This window comes from Martes martes (genome assembly GCF_963455335.1).
Source record: "Martes martes genome assembly, chromosome: 9".
NCBI classification, from domain to species: Eukaryota; Metazoa; Chordata; class Mammalia; order Carnivora; family Mustelidae; genus Martes; species Martes martes.
In genome coordinates, this window is record NC_137896.1 from 137,374,975 (window position 1) to 137,391,176 (window position 16,202).

The 16,202-nt window shown below is 50.0% G+C and overlaps 2 protein-coding genes across 3 annotated transcripts in view; both read right to left on the reverse strand.

The window, feature by feature from the left end:
* TRAPPC12 (trafficking protein particle complex subunit 12) overlaps positions 1-15,212 on the reverse strand; it is a 73,772-nt gene extending 58,560 nt beyond the window's left edge. For both annotated transcript variants that reach the window (XR_013967443.1, XM_080813962.1), the window contains exons 1-2: positions 15,045-15,212; positions 5,928-7,224 (exon numbers count right to left, since the gene is read on the reverse strand). Coding sequence is in view for 1 of the 2 variants with exons in the window: in XM_080813962.1 (XP_080670088.1) it covers positions 5,928-7,127 (1,200 nt within the window). In the remaining variant the exon portion in view is untranslated. The remainder of the gene's footprint in view (positions 1-5,927; positions 7,225-15,044) is intronic.
* The window catches only part of RPS7 (ribosomal protein S7), a 261,270-nt gene that overhangs the window by 138,961 nt on the left and 106,107 nt on the right, over positions 1-16,202 (reverse strand). The window lies entirely within an intron of this gene.

Consider the following 16,202-nt stretch of genomic DNA (forward strand, 5'->3'; position numbering starts at 1 on the left):
GAGGTGCCATGTAACCCAGCAGTTCTACTCCAAGGGACGTACCCAAGAGAGATGGAAACGTGACCACACAAAACTGGTTCATGATGTTCACAAGCAGCGTTATTTACAACCGCCCAAAGTGGGAACAAACCCAATGCCTGTTGAGGGACGAATGGGTAAAATGTGGAACCCACAACGCCGGAATGTTATCCGACAATAAAAAGTGATGATGTAGGAGTGACGCAGGCTACAAAATGGGCCGCTCCTGAAAACATCATTGTCTGTAACAGACGCCAGTCACGCGAGACCACATGTTGTACGACCGCACTTGTATGAAACGTCCAGAAAGGGAGAATCCACAGAGACAGAGAGATCAGTGCTTGGCTGGAGCTGGGGGAGGGGCGTGGGAGATGGGAGGTGAATCTGAAGGGCTTCTTTTGGAGGAGATAAAAACTGACTGTGGTGATGGCCGCACAGTTCTGTCAAAATGCCAAAAACCAGTGAATTGTATGTTGAATGTGTGGCCTGTATGGCATATGAAGTGTTTTCCATAAAGCTGTAAAAACAAAACCAAAGGGGCACCTGGGTGGCTCAGTGGGTTAAGCCTCCGCCTTCGGCTCAGGTCATGATCTCAGGGTCCTGGGATCGAGCCCCACATCGGGCTCTCTGCTCAGTGGGGAGCCTGCTTCTCCATCTCTCTGCCCGCCTCTCTGCCTACTTGTGATCTGTCAAAAAACCAAAATCTTTAAAAAAATAAATAAATAAATAAACAAACTCTGAATCTTTTTTTCTTGTGAGGCCCCCAAACACATCCCAAACACATCAGAATTCGAGAATGCTTCAACAAGGAGAGCCCTGGGGGGCTGCCACAGAATGGCCTGAACTGGCCCGCACGTCTTCCCGGGCTCGCTCTCATGCTTCAGCTCGGTTCAGCAGACTCAGCTCAGGAGCCGCCTGTGCGGGTGGCGAGCAAAAGCAGCACCGGGATGGGACTGTCCTAGTGTGAGGAAGGGAGGAAGCAATTGTTTTCAGACCCGGTGGAGGGCTGGGATCCCAAGACCGGGACAGATGACTTGAACTCTTTAATTCAAAGGCACATCTGTGTGAAGAGGAGTCCCGAGCAGGGTGTGGTGAACTGGCTGAGGTGAGGAGACCAAGCTGGGAACCTGAGAGGCCGGGGTGGCTGGGGAGCTGGAAAGGAGGGAACGCTGTGCAGAAGCCTGACTCTACTGCTGGACACCACGTGGTCCACGCGCAGGGGGATGCTCTAGAAGGTGAAACAAGAGGGAAGCTGAGCGGTGTTCAGTGCTCACACACGCTGAGAGAAGTCAAGTTTATGCCAACTGTTGTGGAGCACTCCCGATGAACACGGAGGCTCTCAAGAGATGTGAGAAAGGCCACCCATGAGTAAAAGCTCCTCTACCCTCACCCTAAGAAGCTTGAAAATAAACCTGAAAAAGCTCACGTCAATCTGCATATACTGTACATGCCGACCAGAATGCCGACCAAAACCAGGAAACGCACGATGTCCAACCTCTAATCAAAAATGACGAGACACAGGACAAAGGTAGCACACGTGGCTCACAACCAAGAGAAGAGATAAGTACAAACAGACCTAGAGATTACGGAGACGGTAGACTGTCTGGAAGAGAACCTTCAGGCAGCTACTATAAACGTTCGTGAGGGTCTGAAGTAAAATTTCAACACACTGGATAAAGAAAAGGATACACGAAAGAAGCAAACGTAAATTCCAGAGATAAAAAATATGAAAAATTCATCAAAAAGCATCAGCTGGAAACTAAAAAGCAAAGAAGGAAAGACATACAGACTTCAGGACACAACTCCAAGAATTTCTAAGGGAAGCAAAAAGAAATAAAACTGCAAAACAAACACATCCTCCGTGACCTCTGGCAAATCTGAGTTAACGTGTGGAACTGGAGTCCCAGGAGCAGTAATGAGGGAGGGAGGAACTGAGAACTCTTTGAGGAAGTAAGGACCAGAATACTCCCAAGTGGGAAAACACATCCCAACGGAATCAACAAATCCAAGCAACAGAAGCAGAAAAGAAAACCACATGATGCCACATCAGGGTCAAACAGCTGAAAACCAGTAATAAAATCTTAAAAGTAACCAGAGGAAAACATGTACATTAGGTACAGAAGAGTGAAGATATAAATTATTATTATTTTTTAAAGATTTTATTTATTTATTTGATAGAGATCACAAGTAGGCAGAGGCAGGCGGAGGGGGGGGGAAGCAGGCTCCCTGCCGAGCAGAGAGCCTGACGCGGGGCTCGATCCCAGGACCCTGAGACCATGACCTGAGCCGAAGGCAGAGGCTTAACCCACTGAGCCACCCAGGCGCCCCATGAAGATATAAATTATTAAAGGGTGCCTGAGTGACTCAGTCCTTAAGCGCTTGCCTTTGGCTGAGGTCAGTATCCCACGGCCCTGGGATCGAACCCCGTGTCAGGCGCCGTGCTCAGTGGGGAGTCCGCCTCTCCCTCTCTGCGTCCCCCTCTTACCTGCTTGTGCTCTCTCCCTCTCAAATAAATAAAATCTTAAAATTATCATAAACTTCACATCCATAATACGATGGAAGGGCATGTTTAAAATGTTGAATGGGGGAAAAAAAAACACCTGTCAACTTGAATTTTATACCGTAAACATACTGCATATCCAGAAAAAAATAACCATTAAAAATGGAGAGGACCTAAGTGGCGTCTGCGGACTCATTAACGCTGAGAACACAGGGCCGGTGGGGCTGCGGGAAAAGGTGGCTCCTTGGCTTCTGGGGACTCCTGACGAGGGGTTTCCACACGGACCGTGTGGGCCTCCTTGACGGGATTCCAGTGAATTCCGAGTTGCAGGAAGGGTGAGGGGGAAGGTGAGAACGGGGAACAGAGTGAGAAAGGGGTGGGGGAAGGATGTAGTCTCCAAGTGCGTGTGCCAGGCTTCTCGTTCTGCCGGCGTGGACTGGAGAATTCTGACGCCCACGACAGGGGCCTGGTCCCACCACCTCCCGCGCCCTGTGCCCTCAGCACTGAAATTTTGCTGCTTCCATTTATTCCCTTTTCCTGTTTCTGTCTCTTTATGAACAAGCACCATCCGATGATTCTCCACCTCCATTCCTTACTGGTTCCGAAAAGTTACGAACTACCATTTCCCCACAAACTTTCTATTGACTCCTTTGAGGACAGAGGCCACGGGCAACCATAACGAGCTGAAAATGCCTGTGTCCTCCCTCTAATGCCACTGAGGAGGAATGAAGTGTCACACGCTCCCCTTCCAGCTCCTAACTTAGCTAAGACCACCACAGCCGTCACTACACAAGAAACAAATTAAAATCTTTCCAAGTTTTATTCCCCAGGAAGGTAATTTTTAATGAGGTGAGCAACCTGGAGAAAAACTGTGTTTTAGAAAGCTGATTGAGAGTGAACATCTCTGTGGTAATAACAGCAACGGGGGGGGGGGTTATTAATAAGTAAACCCAATCAATGGTTTCAAAAGCTTGGTGTGCCCGGAAAGTGAATACAGAACCCAATCTGCAGTCTTCTGCCAAATAAACACAGCACGTCGGCTCAAGGGTAACCACACGTTTCCCTTTCTGCCTCGGGACTGGGAACATCCAGACGAAGAGACACATGAGCACACGTCCAGCACACCTGTCACGTGGGAGAGTCGGAGGTGCTCTGGGAACCGTATGCGGTACTGGAGGCGCTACCGGAGGACCTGAAGGAGGCGAAAGGCAGAAGGACTGACACGTGGGGCAGCCCGGTACTTCCGGTCCGACACTAACCAGCCCGCGGGCTCTCTGGCATTCTAGGCCCGACCATGCAATGTCGTGTGCTCACCCCAGACCTCACGGCACCCAGAGTGAAACCCCTCCACACACCTCCAAACGTACCCTAGAACCCCTGGGCAAAGTCATTTCCAGGGCAACGGTCCAATTTCCCCCTGAATTACAATGGGAGGTGCAACGGCAAACAACAGATAGTGTGGCCGGGACGTGCTAAAAGGCCAGTCCCACTGAGGCTGCGGGAACACAGCCACCGAGCACAGGCTCCCCAGAGCAGGGACTGAAGGAACAGGAAGCAGAATAGTAAAGCGCCCCCTCCCCACCCCGGAACGGGGAGAGTGGAGGCAGACAGGGCCAGGGAAGGGTGGGGAGGGAGTGTGTGAATACGCAAATCAAATCCTGCACGTCCAAGCATCCCCTGAACTCAGAGTCCATAACCAGAATTCGTTACAAAGATCCTACAAAAGGAAGTTTATGTTCAGTATATTTTGCTTGAAAGAGCGGAGAAGGAAGCGTCCCAGGGTGCCTGGTGCATGGTGTGTGTACAGTAAGTATGTGTTTGGTACCTGAACGCACGGTCAAGACTGCCACGCGAACTGTCCAGAACCTATGGGCTTGCACCGCTAGGTCCCTAGCAAAGAGCTACCAGCTCCATGTTCCCAGTGTGGGCCTTCCCCGGGGCACAGCAGTCCACCAACGCCACGACATCACGCGTCCCACACTCCGGGCTTTCCGACCAGCCACGTGTGTGCAGGACAGGGCACCTGCTTCCCCTGAGCAGGTGGAGACGCACATGCTGGAGCGGTGTCCCCCATGCACCGGGCTGGGCCACAACCCTGCCATCACCTGCAGCCCGCCTCCCACACGCTTGCGTTACCAGCGCGCATTACATGTACTTGTGAACATTCTTCCTGTACCACGCATGCCTCATGCTATCTGGTAGCCAGGTTTTCAAATTTAACAATAAGATATGAACCTCGTTAAAAATTCTGCTATATCATCATTTCTAAACATTTTTTTATTTTTTAAAAAAGATTTTATTTATTTATTTATTTGAAAGAGAGCACGAGAGAGTGTGTACAAGCAGGGGGTGAAGCAGACTGCCTGCTGAACAGGGAGTCCAGGAGCCTGAAGCGGGGCTCGATCCCAGGACCCTGAGGTCACGACCTGAGCCGAAGGCAGACGCTTCACCAACTGAGCCCCCCGGAGCCCCGCCTCTGTTAATATTCAATCGGACAGACGAGTCAGATGTATTCAAGCAGCCTCCTGATAACGGCTTTTGGGTCCTTTCAGATGCTTTGCCATAATAAACCACACTCTGACGGGCATCCCAGAAGCTGGGTATTTGCATACCAGTGACATTATTCCCTTCTAAAAAAAATCCCAAGACTGGCTTTCTGGACCAAATAATATGCACATTTGGATGCTGATTTAAAAACTTTATTTAAAAAAGTTTGTACTGACTTATGGTCCCATCAGGGCTGCCTGAGACAGGCCATTTTCCCACACTTTAGCAAACATGGAATAATCATAAATCAAATGCCTAATTAGATAACAGAAAATAGAGAGAATCTTATTGTCTTTGATTGGTAGACTGAAGTTCTCTATGTCACTATTTATTATATAAAATGTTGAAATCATTTCTGTGATTTGTTACTTTGTGGGGCCATGACAAAGACTCATTTTTTTAATGAGTCTATAAAACTCTGTATGAAGCACGTAAAATGCAAAACTCCCCAGATTTAAAATGAAAGGAACGGGGGACTTATCGTTTGCTGAAGCTTACATGTCACAAATAACCAGACCACATGAAGTTCCTGGTTACATTAAAGAATTATGACGTAACTCTCTACCTTGCTGGCATGTACTTCTAAGACTTTGACCACTGCCTTAAATATATTACATCAAGGAAATCAAATTAACTAGTGACGTAACACAGACTCTCCAAATGAGGATTTTAGGAATCGCTGAGAAATGAGGCCTTTTCAGTCCTTGAGAGGCGCGCGCATGTGTGCACGTGTGGGCACACCCACCCCCCACCCCGTAGCAGGGGGTGAGGGAGAGGGAGGGAAAGCAAAAAGATGAAGAGGAACTGAAGTGGCCGCTGAGTCCCGCCACGAACACCCCCTCTAAGGATGTCTCCCACCTACCTGGATGTTGTCAAACTTGAGGCCCGGCATGGTGAGGCTGTCCTTGTCTACGAACACTGTGCTGTACTGCTGGGTGGCTACTGAAATCAGGATGTCCCTGGTCGCCTCCCCGGGGAGCCAGGCGTCACTTCTGCGGTCCATCTCGCTCATGCTCAGGGCTGTGGCAAAGGGGTCCTCGCTCCCCGCAAACACAGCCTGGATCTGGGAAAACGGTTTTGGAGACTGAGAGATTTCTAGAGAAGCCGTGGAAACCCCTGCTTCTGACTTTTCCATCCCTGGGGAGTGAGAAGGCTCGGCGGCACCTGGGGACCTCTCTCCCCCGGCAGTGGAGAGCGAAGACAGATTTTCTGGAGCCGAAGAACCTGCGTTGGGGTTACTGACGGAGATGAAAGTGGAAGTCGTGAACGAATCGAAGAAGTCTGAGGCCAAGGAGTTAGTGTTGGCGGGATCGCCAAAAAATTTACTCAGGCTGGGGCTTGGCTGCACCGCCTGGGGAGGGGTCTTGGCCACCGTCTCGCTGGCGCCGCTGAAGCTCGGAGACTTCACCATCTGGGACTCGAAGCCGTCCCGCAGCAGCAGCGGCTGCTGGGAGTGGGCGGGGAGCGGCTGGCTGAAGATGGTGCACACGGGGATGGGCTCCTCGTGGGGAGGGGACTGCCTCAAGGGTGCAGCGCCCCCCGGCCCCTCCGGGCCAGTGCTCCTGTCCCCTGGGCCAGGGTCCTCTGCACCCTCCTCCCCCAAGGTCGGCACACCTGTGACCTGACTGTGCTCTGGGTCGGAGGTCGTGCCAGAGATGTCTTCAGATGCCCCCTCTCCGTCACTTTCACTGTCCTTGCTCAGGGTGTCCACGGCTCCTTCGTCCTCGAGACTTTCCAGTCTGGGACCGGCGCTGCCTTCTGCAGGGTCCCCAACGTCCTGCAAACAGCCGAGGTCACCCGCGTCATCTTCGCTATTATTAGGAGAGTCAGAAATGAGGACACTTTCCATCATGTGCTCATTAAGCTTATCTACAAAATTATTAGAATCTTCCGACATAGTCTCATTCTCTTCAGACCCGAACTCGTCCCCGCCGAGGTCAATGGTTTCCTCGTGATAAAGCAGGTGCCCCTGCTCTCCCTGCGGAGCGCTGCTCCCGGCTTGGCCCTCGGCCGGACGCGAGTCCCCAGTCACGCTCTGCTTGGCGCCGTTAGCGTCCTCCATGGTGCTCTGAAGCAAAGACAGACAGGAACCAGCCTCGTCAGCTTTCCAGCTCAGTCGTCGAGCCGATCTCACCTTCTTGTTCAAACTCTTTTCTAAACTTAAAAACAAATGGTGGATACGTGTCATTATACATTTGCCCAAACTCCAGGGATGCATAACACTAAGCGTGAGCCCTAAAGCGGACTGTGGACTTTGCGTGATTGTGACGTGTCAACAGAAGGTCCCTGACCGTAACAGACACACTGCTTGGTGGGGGAGGTGGCAGGAATATGGGAAATCTCCGACCCTTCTGCTCAAAATTTCACAGCGAGCCTACTACAGCTGCTCCAAAAAAAGTCTATGAAAAAATGTTTATCAGGTATATATTCAAATGGTTCCCAACTCAAGACTCCATTTCTCCAACCATCTACTGATCGACTGATCATGGTAAAAGGTACGTAACATAACCACCTTAATCATTTACCACCTTATCCATTTCTGAGTTCACAACGAAGTGGTATTCACGCATTCCTGTCACTGTGCAACCATCACCACCGATCTCCAGAACTCTTCTCGTTTTTTTTTTTTTTTAAAGATTTTATTTATCTATTTGACAGAGATCACAAGTAGTCAGAGAAGCAGGTGGAGAGAGAGGGGGAAGCAGACTCCCCACTGAGCAGAGAGCCCTATGTGGGGCTCGATCCCAGGACCCTGAGATCATGACCTGAGCCGAAGGCAGAGGATTAACCCACCGAGCCACCCAGTCGCCCCCAGAACTCTTCTCATTTTGCAAAACTGAAACACTGTGCCCATTAAACAATGACTGCCCAGCGCTCCCCGCCCCTCACTACCAGCCCGATAATGGCCCTCTGCTTTATGATTGCATGACTCTGACCACTCTAGGTACCACACCGTATGCTGTCCCACACGTGCTGTAGCGGGACAGCATACTACTTGCCCTTTTGTGACTGGCTTATTCTACTTAGCATAATGCCCTCAAGGTGCACCCATGCTGTAGTCTGTCAGAGTTTCCTCATTTTTTCAGGCCGAATAACAAGCCATGGTACCTCCATACCACCTTCCGGTTCCCCATCCATCCACTGACGAATACTAGACTTGCTTCCACGCTTCGGCTACTATGACTGCTGCTATGAACACGTGCGTACAAGTATCTCTTTGAGTCCTTGCTTTTAATTCCTTTGGGTATATACCCAGAAGCAGGATTGCCGAATCATATGGCAGTTCTATTTTTAATTATTTGAGTAACCAACAAACTGTTTTCCATGGTAGTTGCCCATTTTACATTCCCTGCAAGAGTACACGAGGATTTCAATTTCTCCACATTCTTGACGACACTTGTTACTTCCTGTTCTCATACCAGCCTTCCTAATGGGGATGGGGTCGCCAGCCTTTTATTTATTATTATTTTATTTATTCTTAGCTGGCAGAGTAGATGAGAAGCCAATGAAACACAAAGGCCCTACTGCCTGGCCCCTGCCTACCAGCCTAGCTAACAGCCTTGGTTCGGTTCTTGTGGATTTATACTAGTAGGGACAACGGGTGAGTCTGCTTGGGTTGCATGTCCAGAGAAAGTCGTATTATTGTAGTGTGCGTGTGCAGTGATCTATGGGTCCACATGTCCAGTTTGGTTTATAAAAGGTGGGGAAATCTGAACAGATCGTGCCTGTCACATTTTCCCAGAAGAAGTGCTATAGTGGGACACATGAAAAAATGTTCATCATCACTAGCCATCACGGAGATTCAAATCAAAATCACATTGAGATACCACCTTACACCAGTCAGAATGGCCAAAATTAGCAAGACAGGAAACAACATGTGTTGGAGAGGATGTGCAGAAAGGGGAGCCCTCTTACACTGTTGGTGGGAATGCACGTTGGTGCAGCCACTTTGGAGAACAGTGTGGAGATTCCTCAGGAAAGTAAAAATAGAGCTTCCCTATGACCCTGCAATTGCACTACTGGGTATTTACCCCAAAGATACAGATGGAGTGAAAAGAAGGGCCATCTGTACCCCAATGTTTATAGCAGTAATGGCCACGGTCACCAAACTGTGGAAAGAACCAAGATGCCCTTCAACGGATGAATGGATAAGGAAGATGTGGTCCATATACACTATGGAGTATGATGCCTCCATCAGAAAGGATGAATCCCCAACTTTTGTATAAACATGGATGGGACTGGAGGAGATTATGCTGAGTGAAATGAGTCAAGCAGAGAGAGTCAACGATCATCTGGTTTCACTTATTTGTGGAGCATAACAAATAACACGGAGGACATGGGGAGATGGAGAGGGGAAGTGAGTTGGGGGAAATCAGGGGGGGAGATGAACCATGAGAGACTGTGGACTCCGGGAAACAACCTGAGGGTTTTGGAGGGAAGGGGATGGGGGGTATTGTGGAGGGCACGGATTGCATGGAGCACTGGGTGTGGTGCATAAACAAGGAAATCTGGAACACTGAAGAGAAATTTAAAAAAAAGAAGAGCTGTAGCGGCTTTGGGGCCGGGCGCAAAAGCACGACGAAAGAACAACAAGCCATCCCTGCTCTTTACGGCCCAGCTGCAGACCCCTCTCCCGTGAAGCCGAGACACTCCGACATCCTCCCTGGGACGCTGCCTGCCCGAATCGAGCCCGAGAAAGAAAAGCCGGACCGCGACAGAGTCCCCTCCCTGTTGCAGGCTGACCGCCCGGGCTACCGCCGGCGAGCCAGAGGAGCTGCTGGGTGTACTCAGGCTCGGCCCTGTTCAGAGGCTTTTACGTGTCTCACTCGGTCCTCACAGCCACTCTGTGGTCCAAGTGCCATCATGTCCTTCACCCGCGGATGAGGAAGCTGGTGTTCAGGGAGGTCACGCCCGCTCAAAGCTGCGCCGCTCAGAAGCGGAGAAACTGGGGCTGGTTCAAGTTGAAACACTGGGTTGACCCAGGGTGGCTATCAATTAGTCCTTCCCGACTAATCCTCATGAGGACTGACACATCCCAGCCCCTGGCACAGCGCCTGCTACCTGGGAGATGCCAGTAACTACAGCAGGGTTAACTGCTGGTTCGGAGCCTCTCTCAGAATGAAAACGGTTCACGTTGTACCTCCGGAAATCCCGATACTACAGTTCACTGCAGGATAACGTAGGCTATAAGAAAAGGTCTGATACAATTTCGGGAAAAGGTATAGAATATCAGAACTGGAAAAATCACATTGTTTTCATTAGGTACAGGAAAGGCTGGACAAAGTTCTACTCTCAAAATAAGCAGAAATAAGTACGAGTCCAGTGAATGTGTAGGTGTTTAGACACAGAGACAGACGAAAATGGGGGCACCACAGAAGGACTGTGCAGGTAACACTGAGCTACTTCCCACAATTCACTGGAATGAGAGAAAGCTAACCACCACGCAAGACCCACTCATTCTGTGGACTGGATACTTACAGCAAGAAACAGCTGCTTCAGCAGTAAAGAATCAGAGGTTGAAAACAATGAGTTTTTAGGAAAAAATGTCTATGAAATAGGCAGATTTTTAGAAATGACAGCTCCTAGAGAGTTTTGGGAAAACTTATTTATTGAGAGTAAAAATATAAGTTTTCTGCAGGTCAGGTAGGCAAAAGATAAAACTCGGACACAGCAACTGTGTTTACCAGTTTATCTAAATTTTTTTTTTAAGATTTTATTTATTTATTTGACAGAGAGAGATCTCAATTAGGCAGAGAAGCAGGCAGAGAGAGAGAAAGGAGGAAGCAGGCTCCCTGCCAAGCAGAGAGCATGATACGGGACTTGATCCCAGCACCCTGAGATCATGACCTGAGCTGAAGGCAGAGGCTTAACCCACTGAGCCACCCAGGCACCCTAAAATGTTTTTAAAGTAACAATCTTCTGAAAGGAAGAAAGCCAAGTAAAAATCAAAATTCTTGTAAATCAATGCTTGTTCCTAACAAGCATTTTCTCTTCAGAAACCCTGTTTCTAATCCAATCTAAATTAGAAAATCAATGTTTCCTAGTGATAGTTTACAAAGGTGCTGCCTAATCCAGAGTAAAATTATTAATCCTAATTTCTTTAAAAAATATTTATTCACTTATTTATTTAAGGGAGAGGGAGAGAGAGAGCACACACACACACGAGAAAGGCAGAGGGACAGGGACAAGCAGGCTCTCCACTGCGCAGGGAGCCTGATGTGGGACTTGACCCCAGGACCCTGGGATCATGACCTGAGCTGAAGGCAGATGCTCAACCGACGGAGCCACCCAGGTGCTCCAATCCTAATTTCTGAATAGAAACTACATATTTATTAAAAACCACTGCCAAAGCGCTGTACTGAAATGTCCTGCAAACCAGGAGCCATTACTCACGCACACTACTGTGTCTTAGGCCCCACCGTACTCGGTACTCCCGTGCTCTGGGCAGTGGCACAGAGGGCAAGCCAGGTGGCTAACACAAACAAGAGGCAAATAAAGAAACGGCACAGGGATGACGGAGATTCTGGACACAAAGGGATAGATCATGTACAAATTTTCTTCTCTCAGTAGGAGACCTTAGAAGTTCTTTTCTGGTAACTTTTCCCCTTCTCTCCTAAAGGTGCGTTTCTACAAATAACTATTAACAAATTTCAAGCGGATACAAAGCAATATTTATAACATGGGGTTGAGGCACTGGGGGTAGTACTTTGAAATGTGCCATACCCTTATTTTCCTTTAATCTTCCACGTGCTTACTTGCTCAACACGTTCCTCAGATTTTTCAGTTTTTGACTTAGTTTCCCCTCTCTATTCTTAACCTTGAGATTCAATTTTATAAGCAGTGTTGAGGCTGGGATGCATTCAGCTTTGCTGTTGAGGGTGCCCTGTCATGTGATGGTGTCACAACACACGATCCATTCTACCACGGATGGACAGCCGAGGTACTCTGAGGTTTTGATGGTACAGACAGGGCTGTTAAGAATATTCTTGTACACGTCTGGTTATGTGTATGCTGGGTAACAGAGAACATATCTCTTCATCTCTACTAGACACTGTCTAATTGCCCTCCCAAGTGTTTGATCAGTTTACACAAATAGTAGCAGGTGAAAGTACTCTTGTTCAGCGCATTCGCCCACACTCGGTAATGTCTGATTTCTTAATTAGTATCAGGAATCTATAAAAAAAATTCCTGTAACTCAACAGGACAATAAATGACCCAACAGAAAAATAGGCCAAAGATCCAAAGAGGCTGAAAGGATCACATTTCACAAGCTCGAATCCTGCGACTCAACAGCCATCCGTCTTGACGTTTCCAGGACACTTCCATTCCATACCTGTCGTTACTGTAAACCTAAGTAAGTCTTTTTGCTCTCAAGAGCTCTACTTAAGACAATAAATGGTTCTATGACCTCTGTATCACAGAGGAACCCCTCAAATGGTACCAGGAGCTACGACTGTGAACGCTTATAAACAGCAACTCCAAACAAAACACCCGAGTCCTTCCAAAGATTGAAAAAAAATGTAGAAACAAGAACTGCCCGTAGACACAATAAATAGCATATTAAAAATGGAACATTAAATGTAAAGCAAATGAACCATGATATATCTAATGAATGAGTCAATGTTTGAACCTCACAAATCTAATTCTGCACAAAGAATGAGTAGAAAAATAAACAGCATAATTTTCTGTATAAGGTTCAAAAACATGTAAATTAAATAATACATTGTTTTAGAAATACAAGTGCAAAAGCAAGTTGATGATAATATCCAATTCATCTGGGCAGGGGGCTGGAGGTGTCGGCAAGAGGAGGTTTCATCAGGGAGGGACACAGGAACAAGCCACTGGCAAGTGTCCATTTCTTACACAAGTGGGCAGAAGACTGGGCTGGGTTTGCACTCGATCTTGTCTTCCATGGATGTCACATGTAGTCTTTATATTTCATAATTAAAAAATGGAAAAGGAGGTGCATTTGTTTTGATTTCTGTGTAATATAAATTATTTCTATTTTTGGCTTAATAATTTTATTAAACCACAGACATGATTTTAGCTTAAGTTAGCATTAAAATGCTAGCAAAGAAAGTGGACTTTTTGTTCAAGTGAGTGCTTTACACAATACCCTTAATTAATGCCTTATGATCTTTTTTTTTTTTTTTCTTTGAGAGAGAGAGAAAGCCCACAGGAGCAAGGTGGAGGGAGCAGAGGGAGGAGAGAGAAAATCTCAAGCAGGCCCCATGACCAGTGTGGAGCCCTATTTGGGGCTTGATCCTACAACCCTGAGCCAAAATCAAGAGTAGGACGCTCAACCAACTGAGCCCTCCAGACGTGCCTGGAGCCAGGATTTAAACTTCAGGAGCTGTGGTGGTGCCCAGGCTTTCAGTAACTAACATCGCTGCTGCTGTCACTGTAAGCTTTTCCTTCCTTCCTTCCTTTCTTTTTTTTCAAAGATTTTACTTATTTATTTGACAACGAGATCACAAGTAGGCAGAGAGACTGGCAGAGAGGGGGAAGAGAGAGAGGGGGAAGCAGGCTCTCCGCTGAGCAGAGAGCCCAACGTGGGGCTCGATCCCAAGACCCTGAGAGCATGACCTGGGCTGAAGGCAGACGCTTAACCCACTGAGCCCCCCAGGCGCCCCACCTTACGTTATTTTTTAAGTACTAACTTTTCAGCGATTATTTGGGAACTGAAGTTTCATTACGAACAACCCAGTAACAACAACGAAAACCGCAGTAGTTCAGGTTCCCTTTCCGGACATGATGCTGGAATCACAAGTTTCACCAGCCTGCGATCACGTAAACCCTGTTTCCGCGAACACGGATGCCGTGGGGCGCAAGTCCGACTACCGCACACCTACAGAAGCCCCCGTGTAAGGAGCGCCCGCGCAGATCGCGCACCTTCCGTGCACGGTCTTCCTCCTGCGCGGGGCCGCTCACCGAGCACCGCTGTCACCCGCTGCAGCAGAGAAAACCGGACGACCTGGCAGAGGGCGTCCTGTCAAAGTCGGACGCCGGGGGACCTGACACAGGTTTCTGCCCTTGCTCCCCGGTAAGGCTGCGGGGCCAGACCACCACCCAGAGCAGCAGGGGTGAGGCAGGAGCGCCGGACACAAGCTCTGAAGAACTGCTTGAGCCTTAGCCTCACTACTCAGCGACCTTTGAAAAATGACTTAATCTCTCAGTCCGTACACGGGGTCCCGGGGAATAAACAGGAACCAGGCGCGGGGCTCCGGCAAGCGGCCCCGAGCCGCCCACACGGCAGCGCGGCCACTGCGAGCGCAACGGCGAGGCCCCGCGCCGACGCGCCGCTGCCCTACTTGCCGCCCCCCGCCCTCCCCCACCCCACCGCAGCGGGCCGGGCTCAGGGTCTTTCCGTCCGCCCCGCGCCCAGCTCACGCCAGAAGCCGGCAGGAGGCAAGTGCACACGAAGCCGCGAGGAGGCGGGAACGGGAGGCCGCGTCCCGCCGGGTTAAACGCTCGCGCTCGGGCGTGAGAACACACGCCGCAGCCCGTGCGTCCCGTGAAACAAGCGCTTTCCGTGTCCGCGGCGCGCGCACTCCGCCGCTCCGTTCCGCCCGCCCGCGGCTCGGGGGGGGGGGGGACCAGGCTGCGGCGCGACAGCGGCGCCGCCGCACGTCCCCCCCGGACCGCGTCCGGTCGGCAGGTCCGTCCGTCCTGGAAGAGCCGACTGCGGACTCAGGCGCTTGCCCAGGCCACGCGCTCCCCGAGTGCCACAGCCGGGACCTGCAGGAGACCCCCAGGACGAGGCGTCACCGAGCGGCGCCCCGCGGAGGAGCCCCCCCAGGGCGGGCACCGGGAGAGGAGACCCTCCGGCCCCGCAGCAGCGGCGGCGAGCGGACAGGCCGCCGACGGGGGCCCCGGCTCCCTCCCGTGGAGAAGCTTCCCGAGCGGCGGGCTCAGGGCCGGCGGGGCTGCGCTTAGGGATGACCCGACCCCTCCCCACATTCCCGGCCCTGAGTCTCACCTGCCACCTGCCCCTGGGACTGCGGAGGCGGTCAGCTGCCGCCGCGACCTGAGACTGGGGAGAAGACAGACGCAGACCGGAAGTAGGGACTGGACCCGGTACCTCCTGCGGCTTTTGCGCCTGCGCGCGCTCTCCGTGCCGCTTCCGCGGCACGCGCACGAGCATGCGCAGTGCAGGGACGGCCGCCCAGCGCATTTCCGGTTCGTGCTGCGGGGGGCGGGACCGTGCGCCAGGTGATGCGGGGGGCGGGGAATGGGCGGGGGCAGTTGACGTCATCCCGAGGGTGGAGGGGGAAATTAGTTTGACACTCAGGCTACTGGGATCTGGCGCGAAGGGCAGGTGGGAGAAAGAACGCTAGGCCCTTTAGGCCCTTTCTTTTTATTCTTTTTATTCTTTTTATTCCTGGCCAGAGCACCCAAGAAATACTTATTTTTAGAAATTTTTCTTTAAGAAATGAGAACCACAACTGATCAAATGAACACATCCATCATCCCAATCTGTTACCTTTTTTGTGGATGTGTGATGAAAACATTTGAGATCTGCTCTCAAAAGTCTCAAGTATAGGGTGCCTGGGTGGCTCACTGGGTTAAGCCTCTGCCTTCGGCTCGGGTAATGATCTCAGGGTCCTGGGATCGAGCCCCACATCAGGCTCTCTGCTCCATGGGGAGCCTGCTTCTTCCTCTCTCTCTGCCTGCCTCTCTGCCTACTTGTGATATCTCTCTGTCAAATAAATGAATAAAATCTTAAAAAAAAAGTCTCAAGTATAGGGTATCTTATTATTAACTGTAATCATCGTTCTGTACATCAGGTCTCCAGAACTTATTTGCCTTATAATTGAAAAGTAGTATCCTTTGATCACTCACTCCTTTCCCCTTACCACTCAGTCTCTGGTAAGCACCATTCTACTCCTACAATGAGTTCAACAGCTGCTTTTTTTTTTTTTTCCCCATATTTCAAATGTAGGTGTGTACTCATGCAGTATTTGTCTTTCTGTGTTTGGCTTATTTCATTTACCAGAATGTCCTCCAGATTCACCCATGTTTAGCAAATGACAGGATTTCCTTTTTAAGGCTAAATAACATTCCATTGTGCGTGTGTGTGCTGCAGGGGGCACCCATGTATGCCCCATTTTATCCATTCATCTGTCTATGGACAATG